The following is a 13917-nucleotide window of genomic DNA, read 5'->3' as shown; positions in this document are numbered from 1 at the left end:
TTTGGTTATTAATTTCTTATCCTCTAAGGGGATATGCCTCATATCACCTTGAGTACAGATGGGCGAGGACCAGTTAAGTGGAATGAACGCAGGCGGAAACAAGTAACAAGCCCTGTGCCTAGAGACCAAAACTGTCGCGGTCCCAAACAGAAAAGGCGGCGCCGAGCCCTGGGACCTCTCTCTGAAATCTTCTTCTTCCATCAGCTCTTTCTCCCGGAGCAGCCTGAGTCCACATCCTGTGAGATTATCTGGAGAAGCCTCGGGCCTCCAACTTCATTAAAACCACAAGAGGTGTGTGTCTGGGGGACCGGTGATAGTCTGGGTCCCTCAAGGGATAAGCCCACGCCCAGCCGGGGAGGAGTCCTCCTGCCTCCCAAGGCTCTGAGCACCAAGGCCCACTCTCACGCCCCGCCTCCTGGCTCCGCCCCGCGCCGGCGACGCCGACGAGGGGGTGGGTTTCCGCTTCCGGTGGCGAATTGTTGACGCCTGCGGCTGCGGCGGTGGTTACCGGGCCGTTGGGGAGGGGCCAGTGGGGGAGTGAGACGGCGCAGTGACAGGACCGCCGAGCGTGCTGCTGAGGCGACGATGGCGGAGGGGCCGGAGAAAGCCCGAGGCCGCCCTCCCGGGCAGGACGACGGCGGAGGGGACCACGAGCCCGTTCCTTCCCGAAGAGGCCTTCCCGCCGCCGCCCCACGGCCCCGGGACGGGCCGCAGGCCGAACCCCAGGCTCCGGGCCGGCCCCCAGCCCCGGGCCTCGGTCCCCCCGCGGCCGCCACCGAGGAGTCGGAGCCGCCGCGCGAGCCCGAGAATGGCAGGGAGGCGGGCTCCGGCTCTGGCTCCGGCCCCGGCTCGGGCTCGCAGGCACCGGCAGGCTGCGAGGCGCCCGAGGCGGCGGCGGCGCCGCGGGAGAAGCCGGCGCGGCTGAGTGCCCGAGAGTACTCCCGGCAGGTGCACGAGTGGCTGTGGCAGTCCTACTGCGGCTACCTCACCTGGCACAGCGGCCTGGCCGCCTTCCCCGCCTACTGCAGCCCCCAGCCGCCCGCGCCCAGCTACCTCGCGGGCGCCGGCGCCGCCGCTGCCCCGGCCTCCGGGCTGCCGCCCCTGCAGCTGGGCTATTACAACCCCTTCTACTTCCTGAGCGCCGCGGCCGCTGGGCCCGAGCCGCCGGCCTCCGCCGGCCTCACCGCCTCGGCTCCGGTCGCCGGCCCGGGAGCCCGCGCGCCTCACGTGCAGCCGCCGGCCCGGGCAGCCCCCGCGACGAGGGTAGGACCCGCCGCTGCCTCGCGAGCCCCGAGCGAGACCGGGCGGCAGGCAGGTGAGAGGCTCTTTGGGGAGCGACCTGGGGGCGGGGCCGGCGGGCCCCTCTCCGCTGTCACCGCTGCCGCGCTCGCCGCGGCTTCTGCGCGTCCGTCAGCTCGCAGGGTGTACAGCGCGGACCTGCGTGCGCCTCCCCTTAGACCTAGCGCTCCGAATCGGTTCCCTGGCCCCCCGGTCTGGTGGTTTCCACGTGGAAAGAAGTCTTTGCTCCTCAAAGCGTCCTCTTAGCCTTCGTCTCCACGGTGTGGAGTGAGATCCGAAGCTTAATTCACTCTCAGACGGCAAACCCGGCTTGGGGGTAGGGGAAGTTTTGACTGATGATGCTGGAAAGCATCCAGACATGGATGTATTAACTATATTATCTATAGTTAATAACTTTTATGAATTAGGGACAGTGGAACTGACGGATATTAAAGGAGATTTTCAGGAATGCAAATGGAATTATGAACCTTTGGGCCTTGACTTCATCTTGTGTGTTGTCTGTTTACTTCTGTATGGGAATTAGAATATTCTGAATCACTTACACTTTTTAGTGTATTTAGACTTTTTGTTTACTTTATCCAGCCACAGATAATATGGGACAAGACCTAGTTGCCTGAATTTGATTCAGAATTTAGGATGGCAGCTTGATAATCCCTGGATTTGTTAGAAAGACATAGACAAACTAAATAAGGGGTAAGATGAGGGGCTCAGGGATTTACTTCGTACCGTCTACACTTGATATTTTGCTTAAAAAGTTTAATTTTGTGTCATAGGCTTGTAATCACCTGGAGTCTCCTCATTTGAATCCCTAGTGAAATGTATTGAGTACTTGAAATTTATCTGTGAAAGCATTTCTAAACATTAAGGGGGTGAAAACAAGCTTTAAACTGCTCAGTAAATAGTGAAGTAGCGTTGCTGTTTTAATAACATGCCCTATTGAAGTCAATACCAATAATTGTTGCAGTTATAAAATTTTTTTTATCAGCAAGTTGCACCTTGACTTTACATTCATTACCTAGCTTGGGTTCCAAGGTCTATGTGTAACGATTAGTTTTCCTAACTTTTTTTTTTTTTTTAATTTACAGGTAGAGAGTATGTTATTCCATCCTTGGCCCACAGATTCATGGCAGAGATGGTGGATTTCTTTATTCTCTTCTTTATAAAAGCAACCATTGTCTTAAGCATTATGCACCTCAGTGGAATAAAGTAAGTTAAGGCCATTTGCAGAAGGGTTTTAATGTCCACTGTCTAGAGATCTTGCTTTAATTTTTTTTTCATGCCTGCAAGTGACTTTATGGATAATCTGTGTGCCAGTGTCAGTGATTTCTTTATAGGAGCTTTGTTGGATTTGCTTTCTTGTTGGTTTTAAGAAATAACTACAAAAGAGAGAAAAATACTTAATTCTGCAAGATGTGGGGAATTTCACCTATCAAAAGTAGGTGAAAGGAACCTCCAACCCTGGTTTGATTTTATTCACTATTTTCTTAGGCCAGTTGCAAATTTTTCTCTTACAATCATTTTCAGAGTGGAGTATCTAAACACAAAGGCATAAAGAGGTTTTGGTAGATGAACTATTAATAATCAGCTAGATGGCATTTCCAAATGGGGCTGCGTATACTGTCAGGCAAGTTCCAAGTGAACTGCAAAGTGAGCTATTTATTTGCATAATCTTCCTTTCAGATTATAGCGGTTATCACTTGCTGAGCACTTCCCATGTGCTAGCCTTTGTATGGATTCTTAACCTTGCCACCACTGTAGAGTAGAGGTTAATATCTCCATTTTATAGAGATTGAAATTTGGGCTTACAAAAAGTTAAGCCCAGAATTTACAAAGGCAGTAAGCAACAGTCAAGTTCAGACCCTGGTAATTAAATTTCAGGGCCCCTGCCAGGAGCCTGAATGTTACTATGATTCTTCCCTGTCTCTCCCTCCCGTATGCCCTACACATCCAATCAAGTACCAGCTAACTCTGTTCAGTCTCTTGAATAACCTTCAACCCATACCATTTCCTTTTCACTGTCAGAATTTCATTTTTCATCATTGCTTCTCCCTAGTCCAGTCACTGCCATCACTTGCTTGGATTATAACAAGTCTTCTAACTGGTATCTCAGTTTACTGTCTCCTGTTTTATCTCAATTCAGTCTCTGATAGAAAACCAAAAAGATCATAACTTCTGATTCTGCCACTCTCCTGCCTTAAAATCCTTCAGTAGTTTCTCATTGCCATCAGGGTAAGTCTTACTAATGTCCTCATATATTTTAACAAATACCCTTATTTCTTAATCACTCACCTCTCACAGTTATTTGAGCCACACTGAACTGCCTACAGCTTCCATCATACTCTTGCTTAAAGGCTTTCTCTCTTGTTAGTCCCTCTCTCTGAAATTTCTCCCTTCTTAGTCTGGCCAACTTCTCTTCATCCTTCAGATCTCACCTTAAATGTCATTTTTGGGAAGCCTCCACTAAGTTAAGTGTGCCTGGTACGTGTCTCCAAGTACCCAATGGTTCTCTATTATAGCCCTTTCCCCACTTCATTATTATTTATTCTGCTCTACCTGCTGGGTTAGCAACTCTGTGAAAGCAGAGACCATGTTGAATTCACTTGCCATTTTATCCCCGGGGCTAGTACAGCGCCTGCTCAGGGTAGTGCTGCTTATTTGTTGAATAGCTAATGAATGTTTTGTGAAGCTAGACAGTTGGAAACCTAAAGATTAGTTTATAATTTCAATTAAAGTTTTTGATTTACACTAATGAAAAAGAAATCAATGCAACTGCTCTGGTAACTAATTCTTTGTAACCGAAAACTATTTTTTTGTAGGGATATCTCTAAGTTTGCTATGCATTATATAATAGAAGAAATAGATGAAGACACATCAATGGAAGACTTGCAGAAAATGATGGTTGTGGCGCTTATATACAGATTATTAGTTTGTTTCTATGAGGTAAGCTACTGACTTCAGCAAATATTAATATTTAACGATCTAATTTTAGATTATCAGCCCAAGACAAAAAAGTAGTGGAGATTTTTATTTTTAATCATGTATTTGTCAAATGTCTTTATTTTTTTCTAAATTTCCTTTAACATAATACTTTCCAAGTTAAAACTTTCAGAATGGAGACATTTTTCATTTGTAATACATTTCTTTGTAATACATTTCAGTCTTGTCCAAAACTATATTTTAAGTTGGTTGTGGAACTTGAAATGCATCTTTCCATAGAAGCAACTTGCTAAAAAATATAATGGGTCATAGAGAAATATTACAGTAGATATCTTGTGGTATTGAAGATGTTAGAGACCTGCAGAAATGCATTGAAAGGTTAACCCTTAAGTATTCTATGAAATTCTTCCAACGTGAAAAATTTAAAACATGAATCATACGGCAGGAAAATTTACCTTTAAAATTGGTATAGTTGAGCCAGTAAATTATTATAAAATTATCCTTCTTTCCTTAGATAATTTGCATTTGGGGAGCAGGTGGAGCCACCCCAGGGAAGTTCCTGCTAGGGCTTCGAGTTGTGACATGCGATACGTCGGTGCTTATTGCGCCAAGTCGGGTTTTAGTGATTCCTTCCTCAAATGTTAGCATTACAACGTAAGTTCTTACTTAAAAATTATTTTCATAAGTTATACCATTTGATAAAAGTATTTTTAGGATGTTGGTTCTTCATGGCATATAATAGGCTTACATTTATTAAGTTTAAAACAAAGTTTGAATGTTTTCAGTGATTATAGACTTCTCTTCAGTATATATCTTCAAAGGTAAGCATTTTATGAACTGTAGGTCACAATAATGAGGAGGATTTGGGCATGGCTACTCTCTATATCAGTGCTCCAGGCCTAGCTTTATTATTCTCTAGATCTGTGGATACTGGAGTTTAGTTACTGCTGTGCCTTGAAGCTTCCATTTGGTAATACCTGTCATTATCCCATCTTGAATAGGCAATAAGAATTTTGACAGCTATACATGCGTGCATCCTGCTCCTAAGTGATAGAGCTTGTAATACTTCCAGTACTCATGGCTAGCTGTTGGCATCTGGCTCTGGGGGAAGGTACAGATAGTGATAATGGAAGTTGTGGAGGTGAGTAGGTGGTAATCAGTTGAGCAAAACAGGATACTGGCTGGAATTGCTGCCAGAATGATTCAGAGTTGGGTTGTTTAAACAAGAGACTCTAGAAAAAGCCTTGAATTTGCTCACATCTTCAAAATTTCCTTACATTTTTGTGATTCTAATAATCCTGGCTGTTACGTTTAATGAGTCAATAATGGCTAATATTTATTGAGCACCTCATAAACCAGGCACTGTTTTAAAAACATTGCATATGTATTAACTAATTTAAGTTAGGTACTATAGGTACTATTACCCTTTTATTACAGATGTGTAACACAACTAGTATAGTTGGTAGAAAATGAATCTGAAACCAAGCAGTCTGGATTCAGAGCCCACATTCAGCTGCTGTGTTATCCTATAACCATTCAGTGCACCGAAAGGCAGAAATCTAATGTTAGTGGGACAATTCTCCATTCTGAGCTACTGTTGAAAGCTTTCCTTAATCACAGAAGCCCACAGAGAAAGATCTGATAAACAAATACAGTAATTTGAAATGCTGGTGCTCTTCACAGAAGGTAGAAAATGGGACTGCGTAAGTGTACTCAGTTTAGAAGATGGTGAAAACACACAAAGTATAGAGGTACTGAGTGACTATAGAAAGGGTAGTAAAGGGAATATTCTAGTCTTCTGTCAAAATACTAGAAAATACGGTAAACTTTTAGTTCACATTCTAAGACATATTACTGCTTTTCATGTGTAAGTTCTAAAGTCGAACTAACTTTTATGTTACAAAGTCTTTAGAACTAGTCCTGGTGGTTTGATCATACTTTGCTGCTTGAAAGTAATTCAGTTATCAAAGGTTAAAACTCTGTTAATTATACTCTGAATATGTTTTAAATACATCTTGAACTTGATAGAATACTATTAATCTATATGTAGTTGGTATACGACTTATCTGTTTTTTGGTTTTTTTTTTGCTTTAATTTTTTAGGTCCACTATACGAGCTTTGATCAAGAATTTTTCTATTGCTTCTTTTTTCCCTGCTTTCATCACACTGCTGTTTTTTCAGCATAATCGAACAGCCTATGACATTGTAGCAGGAACCATTGTGGTAAAAAGAAATGGGGTCAGATGATGCCCCAAAAAGCCCTGAATTCCATACTCTCTGGAATAATGACAAGACTAAACTATATATCAAGGCCATCAGTATCCCTGGGTTACATTAACTGATGATTTAGAAATTAAAGCAGTCGCTCCAGTGTGATGCAGGTGACTATGCTGAAAGTATTGATTTTACTTGAATGTCAAAGAAAGAACTTTTCCAGAAGAAAAACCTGTTAAGTTCAAGTGTTAAAATTTTTAGATTGAACCGAAGGCAAGTAGTGTCATAATCAACAAGGGACAGTATATACTTAAGAGCTAAGGTATTAGAACTTGCTGAAAGCATTTTCAGCTTTGAAATCTCCAAATGAAACTTTAAAAGCTTATTTTGGTTTATCCCAAAATGATGGAAAATGTCCAGTTGTGTTTTGTGAACACACTCATCTTTTAGTTAACACTTCTTAAGGAAACTTTTGTCTTTGCTTTTTGCGGGGAGGGAGTGGGGACACACATTTTATAAGCCACTTAGCGCCCATCCCAGGAGCTGGTGAGTTAGCTGCAAGAGAGAGGGGAAAGTGAGGCCGGCCTAGCAGTTCCCTGACTTGAAATTTTAAAATCTGTACTGCAGTTTACTGCAGGAATGATGTAACTTTATAACTAACTATTCTTAATGCCTAAACATGTATTTGGGGGCAGATTTTGCATGATGATGAAAAAGTATTAAGTCATATTGCTATCTTATCCTTGATTTTTTTTTTGTTTTTTTAAAGAAAAAGGTAAGTTAGTGATTGCTTTTAATGGGGTTGGGGGGAGGGGTAAGTTTTCACTGTAAATTTAAATTGAAACTCACGTGCAAGTGTTTTCAGTGCCCTAAATCAAACCATAAATATGTGGGGAAAAGCAGTCCTATCAAACTGTTGCATATTTACTGTAAAACAATATTCCCAGTATGTGCGCAGCATGAAGAAAGTATTAGTGCTTTTTCAGTGTTCTGAATATAACTTCTCTTTATATACAGGTTATCCACATACTAGTTTCCTTTTATTATATTGTTCAAGGAATTAAATAATCTTAGCATTTCATGATTAAATACTAGTAGCCTGTGAAATACTTACCAATTTTCCCGTTAGGGACTGTTCTCTGTAACAAGGAAGAGTAGCATTTCCAGATGTTATTCCAAGTTCTTTGGTTCTGTGGGCCAACAGCTCATTTGGGGCCTGCCAGGGATGATGTTTTTGAGGGAAATGTTAAGTAACACTTTGTGTATTGCCATTTTAATTTATTCTTCGATTGCATAGTTGTAGAGTTTTAAGTGTATGTATGTGCTTTTTGTTAGATGGCCCAGTTAGCTGTGCTGAGGTATAATCTGAACTAAAAGTTTTGTTTCTTAGGCATTTTCTGAATCTGTTATTTTCCCCCAAAACACTAAACTGTGTTGAACAGTTCATAACTAGGGTGCTTACAGGATCAGTCTAGGCTTTATTTTGGTCTTAACAGCAAATACATTTGCTATTACTATATCCGTTTTTAAAGTGGGTTTTTTTTTGGACATTTAAAACGTGAATATTTTCAATTTGCTTATAGAAACCTTAACAGTGTCCTTAATGCCTTTTCTTATTGTAAAATTTCATAAACCATGAACCATGGTTTTCATAAACAATGTTTTTCAAAATAACTTTATAGTAAATCCATCACAGAAAGCCTATTGGTTAAATGTGTCAAAATACTAAACAGATCATTCATTCACCTGTTTCTGGGAAGAGAAAGTGTTATGGTCCTTCACAGTAAACAAACCCAAACCATCCACTAACTTCTTAAATTAGAGGAGAAATTATTAGGAAATGTTACATAAACTTACCGATTAGTAGTGTATACATTAGCATCAGAGTATAACCCCCTTTGCCCCTGACTGGGAACTGGAGTTGAAACGTACCCTTCTGACATGTAGCTCTGGAATACACCTTTAATGTATAATTTCCTCGATGGTTCACCACTTAGGCTATTTTTATACAGTAAAACAAAAGGAAATATGTAGTCCAGTTTGTTTTATACTTTAATATCTATGTAGATGCATTTCTCAGGATTCAAGTTACACTGTGTAGCCCTATCAAGTAAAAAGTGTTACTTTGTCTGCCTTTACAACAAAATCCAAGTCTGTTTATGAATTCAGCACTTAGGGAGATTTTGATTCCCAAGTTGGGGGGAAAATGACAAAATGGGGAAGAAGGGGGAGCCACATGTTTTTCTCTTGGGGCTGGGGCCTCCCTATTTTCAGTATACTTTATTATATTTCATTTACAGAAATGCTGAATTTTCTGTGTCAAGACAGAATTCTCATACTGAAGCTCTACAGCCTAAAAAGGCAAAAAGAAAGTTGTCTTCATAGTATTAACATTATTCATCACTTTTACAAGATAATAAGGGAACAAAAATTAGGAGTTATGCTGAGAATAGTATTTCAGTGAACATACCGTATGTAAAAACCACAGGTCATGTGGTTAATTTAGGCATCTAGAAACTCTACCTGTTTGTTTTGAAATGTGCAGCCTGAGTGGCTCCTGCACCTTGAGAAAAGTCTGACATACTAATGCACGCTGGGCTGAGCTAGGTGAGGGAGCAGCGGCAAGCAAGCTGTGCTTTTAGGGAGTCTGTGGCTAGAGAGAAAGCCAGCACCTGTGTGGTACTCGCGTGGCACTGCTTCAGAAGTTACTTCTTTCTCCCTAAACAGTCACCTAGTTTCTCCCAAATATTTAGGATTGAAAAAACATTATATTTGAGGGCTTTGTCTAAATTTATAAAAGTCTTTAATGTTTCAAATGACGGTAAAAATTATTCTAACTAAAAGAAGGATTTTTTTCCCTTAAGTGACTTGTTTGGGCGTTTCACTTAGGCATAAATACTTCCAGCAAAAGGAAGACAGGAGTTGAAAATTAAACTACTTGGGAATAAAGGGCTTTTTGATGAGAATGTATTAACTTTTTTTATTCTACACTTACCCCTATGAAAACAGGTTGCTGTTCCTTTTAAAGAATATTCCTAAATAATAGCAGTATTCCTAAAATCTGGCAAATACTTCAGTTACTTGCCATTTCCCACCCTCCAGCCCATACCAAAGGCCAAAATCTTTGCAATACGTGCTTGCCTGGGTAAAGTTCCTCATCTCAAGCTGTGTGCGTATTTCTTTGCAGTTCATTATAGTATGGCTTGATCCACAAACAGTATCTGATGGCCTGCCTATAAATGAAAATTCAACATTCTGTTTTTAATAATTTGCCACCAATTTGTATTCTTTGTCTCAATAAATACCTGGTCACCAATGCTTTTGTGTTTTGCCTGTTTCTTTGAGGTTTGCTCCAGAATCTCCTGCTTCCAAATACAGCTGCTCTAGCATTCTCTGCCTTCAGGAGATGAATGCTTTCAGAAATAGAGGTCTAGCAAAAAAAAAATCATCCACTTTGAGATATATTCTTTTAGCAAGTCACTCAGAAGTTAGCTGTAGATGACTAAGCTTTTAATGTTAAACTAATCCTGTCCGTTCCTTACAGTTGTTAACCATTCCAACCGCAGTGCAAGATACTAAGGACCCACATTACAAATGAGGAACCAGCAGTCAGAGTCTCGTAGCTAGTAGAAGACTGAGCTGGGCAATTTAATCCTAGTCTGGTCTTGAAAGCGTTCCCTATTCAGACCTTTACAAACAAAACTAGGACAGGACACACAACAGGTTCCTCGAGAAACACAAAGATAATAAAGGATAAACTTAAATGTAGTTAAACTGTGGCGTGGTCTGAATCCTGTAGACAATGTGCTGTCAGGACCTCAGCCATGAACTACTACACATTCTGGAAACCACAGTGGATGTCTGAGGTAAGCTTATAAAAATTGCCCCAGGGCTTCCCTGGTGGCACAGTGGTTGAGAGTCCGCCTGCCGATGCAGGGGACACGGGTTCATGCCCCGGTCCGGGAAGATCCCACATGCCGCGAAGCGGCTGGGCCCGTGAGCCATAGCCGCTGAGACTGCGCGTCCAGAGCCTGTGCTCCGCGACGGGAGAGGCCACAACAGTGAGAGGCCCGCGTACTGCAAAAAAAAAAAAAGAAAAAAAAATTGCCCCATATTACAAGGAAATGAAAGCTCTGACATGGTACATATAGCTGGTGTGTGTAGCTAGACCCAACACACCCATTTTTATCAATTTTACTGTACCAAATTCACCAGTTTCCAAACAGGCCCAGCACATGACATAGTGATACAATTAAAGCATAAGTTTTCCCCCAGGCTAAACCAGGAAGTTCATGGCCTGGTTACAAATTGCTAAAACTAGTCCAACACTTATTTCAAGTAATAAAATCCTAATTCTGTGAATAATTCCAAGAGAAATTTCTTACAAATAGCTAAAGACTTATTTTAGTTGTCTGAATTGTACTTCTCAGTGCCCCAAACTGTAAATTACTAAAAAACCAACCTACCACTTGAGAGTGGCATGCCTGGACCTCATGCATCAGAAGTCTTCCAGGTGCTCATGTAATTTGGGGCCCTACCTGGACCCAGTGATGCATGAGTCTCTGGTGAGCAGGTCCCAGGATATACATTTGGCCCACCTCACCAAGCATGTTGATGTACATTCAGTGAGAACAACGGACCCTCTTGTAAATCAAATTATATAAACATACCTGATGATTCCATCTTTCTGCGTATGCCTTTCTTACCTTCAGAGATTATTTTCAGTTAAAAACAATTCCTCATTGATCCAGCACGAGAAGTGGGCTTTTATTGTTTTCTTTCCATAACGTTTCCCCTTCTTCCACAAACAGCGCTTGACTTTCATTTGTGTATGGAGCATGGAACCCAAGGCAGCTATTACAGCCACAGGGAGTGGGTCTACAGCCTGTACCAGTCCGACGAAGAGATACCTCTGCTGGGCTTAAGCAGGGACTGATTTGAGGCTGGAGCTGCTACCACGAATGTTTTCTATAGCTGCCATGTGCAGCCTGAGAGTTAAAGCAGTTGACATGAAAAGACAAGTCCTACCTAAGTCCCAAATACTCTAGCCCTAGAGATCTCAGTTCTGGGGGCCAGATTTCATTTATAAAATAAGCCACCCTAAGTTTGGTTTTCAGTTACTTGCTTTTAAAAAAAAATTACTAAATAAAATATTTCCAGCACATTTTTAATGAAAAATCTTTCCCAGAATAGAAAGCCTAATATTCCCATCCATATCGACCTAAAGAATGGCTAAGAGTGAACGAACATGCAGTTTAGTTAGGCATTAACTTCTCAGCATCAACACCCCACAGGTTTCCAGTTTACTTCTTTTAGCATTCACCATCATCTGCCCCCAAAAGAGGTTCATGTCAAATGTATATTATTTAATAAGGTGAGAATTATAAATACAAAATTCCTACTCCGAAACCAGCATTTGATGATGTCCTAAGACATTTTCAGTAAGAGAAACCATGTCACTGGAAACACAGAAAAGCTCTTAAACATTTTAAAGTACTGAATTTAACCACAAGTTCAGCAAAATAAAAGTCGGCACAGAATAATCATATGTACAGATTGAAGAATACAATTATCAAACGCTGTCCCAAGAGCACTTTTATGGACCACAGGAAAGAAATCTAGTTTAAAAAAATCGATAAAATAATCCAAAAGAAATTCCACAAAAGGACCACTGAAGTTTTTGTGGGCTATTTTGGGCATGCATCTCCAAGAACTCTATCAATAAAACATTGTCTAGCCACCTATCAAGGAAGATACAAACAGAAATGGCTGCGTGTGTTTATTTTCAACTTTTAAAAACTATGTCCATTTATATGCAAAGTAGGTGCGATTCCTAGCACCAGACATAAAGCAGGGTTATCTTCAGACACTTCCCCTTCAGTTAGGAGTTGTCCAAATCACTTCAATGTATTCTTCAGAATTTTTCTTCTAACTGACCATTGTTAACCTTCATAAAAAGGTTCCCTTCCACTAACACTCATACCTTCACTAGGATTTAACACTAGAACAAAACGTATTTCATAACTTTTTATTGATGGCATTTATCCCATGGTTTAACATGTTAATTATACTGTAATAAACATGGCTTTAATATTAAACTTTTCCTTATTATCCAAAGTCACCACAGTCCATTTCAGTAAATATAAAAATATATGCTTAATACTTTGTACAATACTGGTTTTTGGTCCAAACAAAAACTGGATCAGAAAAGCCAATAAACTCACTTTAAGAATCCCCAATTTTTTTTTTTTAAAGATTTCCAAATGGATTTAGGCAACTTTGAATAATGGGATTTACATAATAAAATCTGAGACAAGACTAAACAACAAAAAAAACTTTCTAACACAAAATTAAAATTTCAAGTTCACAGATTTATGTTATGCCAAAAAAGTACAGAAACAAAATTGTATTTACACAAGTTTCATAATAAAATAATGAAAAAGGCAAGACAGGTGATAGTCAGAAGAATGCCAATATAGAAATAGCATATAATTATTAAATGGAGAACGAACTAGATCTAACAACTCCTTAGCATGGACCACTCTTTAATCAGGCTTCCTCTATCAGAAAATTTTAGTGCACAATACACCCAACTCACTCACTTCACACATACACCAGCACAAACTCAGCATAGAAATCATTCATTTCAACATCCTCTAATCTATACAGAATTCCTCAGATATAATTACAATTTCAATGCGTTCCATAAAACGCATATCAACGCACACGGTGGTGCAGAGGTTGTATACAAAGCCATTCTCTTGAGCGGGCTCGATTCCTGGGTTCAGCCAGCCTATGCCAAACCAGTGAATAATTTGCTGGATCATAAAACATTTTTGCTGAAGAATAAGTCACCAGTCTAGCTATTATTTTTTTAAAAGGGGGTGGGAGAGGTAAGGTTGGGGCTTCTGTAAAGAAAAAAGGAGGAAAATTCCAAAATTAAAGATCTGACCTCAGATAACCCAGCACGTAGTACAATCCAGAATCTGAAAGTAGGGCACCAGCTGTTGTTAAAACAGTGTGTATAACACCATCAAGATCTTTATTTCCTGCGTCTAACAGCAGTCTTTATCTTGCGACCAGAAACTGCAGTTCCAGGAGAGAATGAGTTTTTCCCATTTGACCTGCGAAAAACAAAAACTCTATAATGTGACATGATGCTCAGATGAAAGTTCACAATCATAACACTAAATGTGACTGGTGATGGGGTGGGGGACACTACTTTCTGCTACACCTCATACCCTCAAGAGACACACGCACACACACCCTGCTACTTTGTGCTACACCTCATACCCGAGACAGCAGACAGACAGACAGACACACACACACACACACACACACTCTCTCTCTCTCTCTCTCTCCCTCCCTCCTGCTAGTTTTCTTAGGCCATGATCCTCCAAAATTGTAATACGGTAAACTGATGGAGAACATAGATTTTACCTCAGCCATACTGCACCTTGGTGATTC

At 40.9% G+C, this 13917-nt stretch overlaps 2 protein-coding genes across 5 annotated transcripts in view; one reads left to right on the top strand and one right to left on the bottom strand.

Moving 5' to 3' along the window:
- The first annotated feature begins 466 nt into the window (after positions 1 to 466).
- FAM8A1 (family with sequence similarity 8 member A1) lies at positions 467 to 9761 on the top strand. The gene is made up of 5 exons (XM_030881337.2): positions 467 to 1315; positions 2385 to 2505; positions 4116 to 4239; positions 4751 to 4890; positions 6339 to 9761. The coding sequence occupies exons 1-5, from the start codon at positions 586 to 588 to the stop codon at positions 6481 to 6483; spliced, it is 1260 nt and encodes a 419-aa protein (XP_030737197.1). The 5' UTR covers positions 467 to 585; the 3' UTR covers positions 6484 to 9761.
- Positions 9762 to 11302: 1541 nt separating this feature from the next.
- Positions 11303 to 13917, bottom strand: part of NUP153 (nucleoporin 153) — a 75219-nt gene continuing 72604 nt past the window's right edge. Inside the window, exon 22 of one of the 4 annotated variants that reach the window (XM_060307877.2) lies at positions 11303 to 13574. In XM_060307877.2, the coding sequence (XP_060163860.1) occupies positions 13493 to 13574 (82 nt within the window). In that variant the 3' untranslated portion in view covers positions 11303 to 13492. The remainder of the gene's footprint in view (positions 13575 to 13917) is intronic. The other 3 variants (XM_060307878.2, XM_030881336.3, XM_060307879.2) reach the window with 3 other exon arrangements.

Source organism: Globicephala melas, chromosome 11, assembly GCF_963455315.2.
Source record: "Globicephala melas chromosome 11, mGloMel1.2, whole genome shotgun sequence".
In the NCBI taxonomy this organism is placed as follows: domain Eukaryota; kingdom Metazoa; phylum Chordata; class Mammalia; order Artiodactyla; family Delphinidae; genus Globicephala; species Globicephala melas.
Note: the sequence above shows the minus strand (reverse complement) of the source record. Positions and strands in the feature narration are given on the sequence as shown.

Excerpts from the sequence above, each read along its gene's own strand:
- FAM8A1 (XM_030881337.2), top strand. The coding sequence starts at position 586 with ATGGCGGAGGGGCCGGAGAAAGCCCGAGGCCGCCCTCCCGGGCAGGAC. Across the intron at positions 2,506-4,115 it reads ATGCACCTCAGTGGAATAAA|GGATATCTCTAAGTTTGCTA; the intron begins GTAAGTTAAGGC and ends ATTTTTTTGTAG. Across the intron at positions 4,891-6,338 it reads TCAAATGTTAGCATTACAAC|GTCCACTATACGAGCTTTGA; the intron begins GTAAGTTCTTAC and ends TTAATTTTTTAG.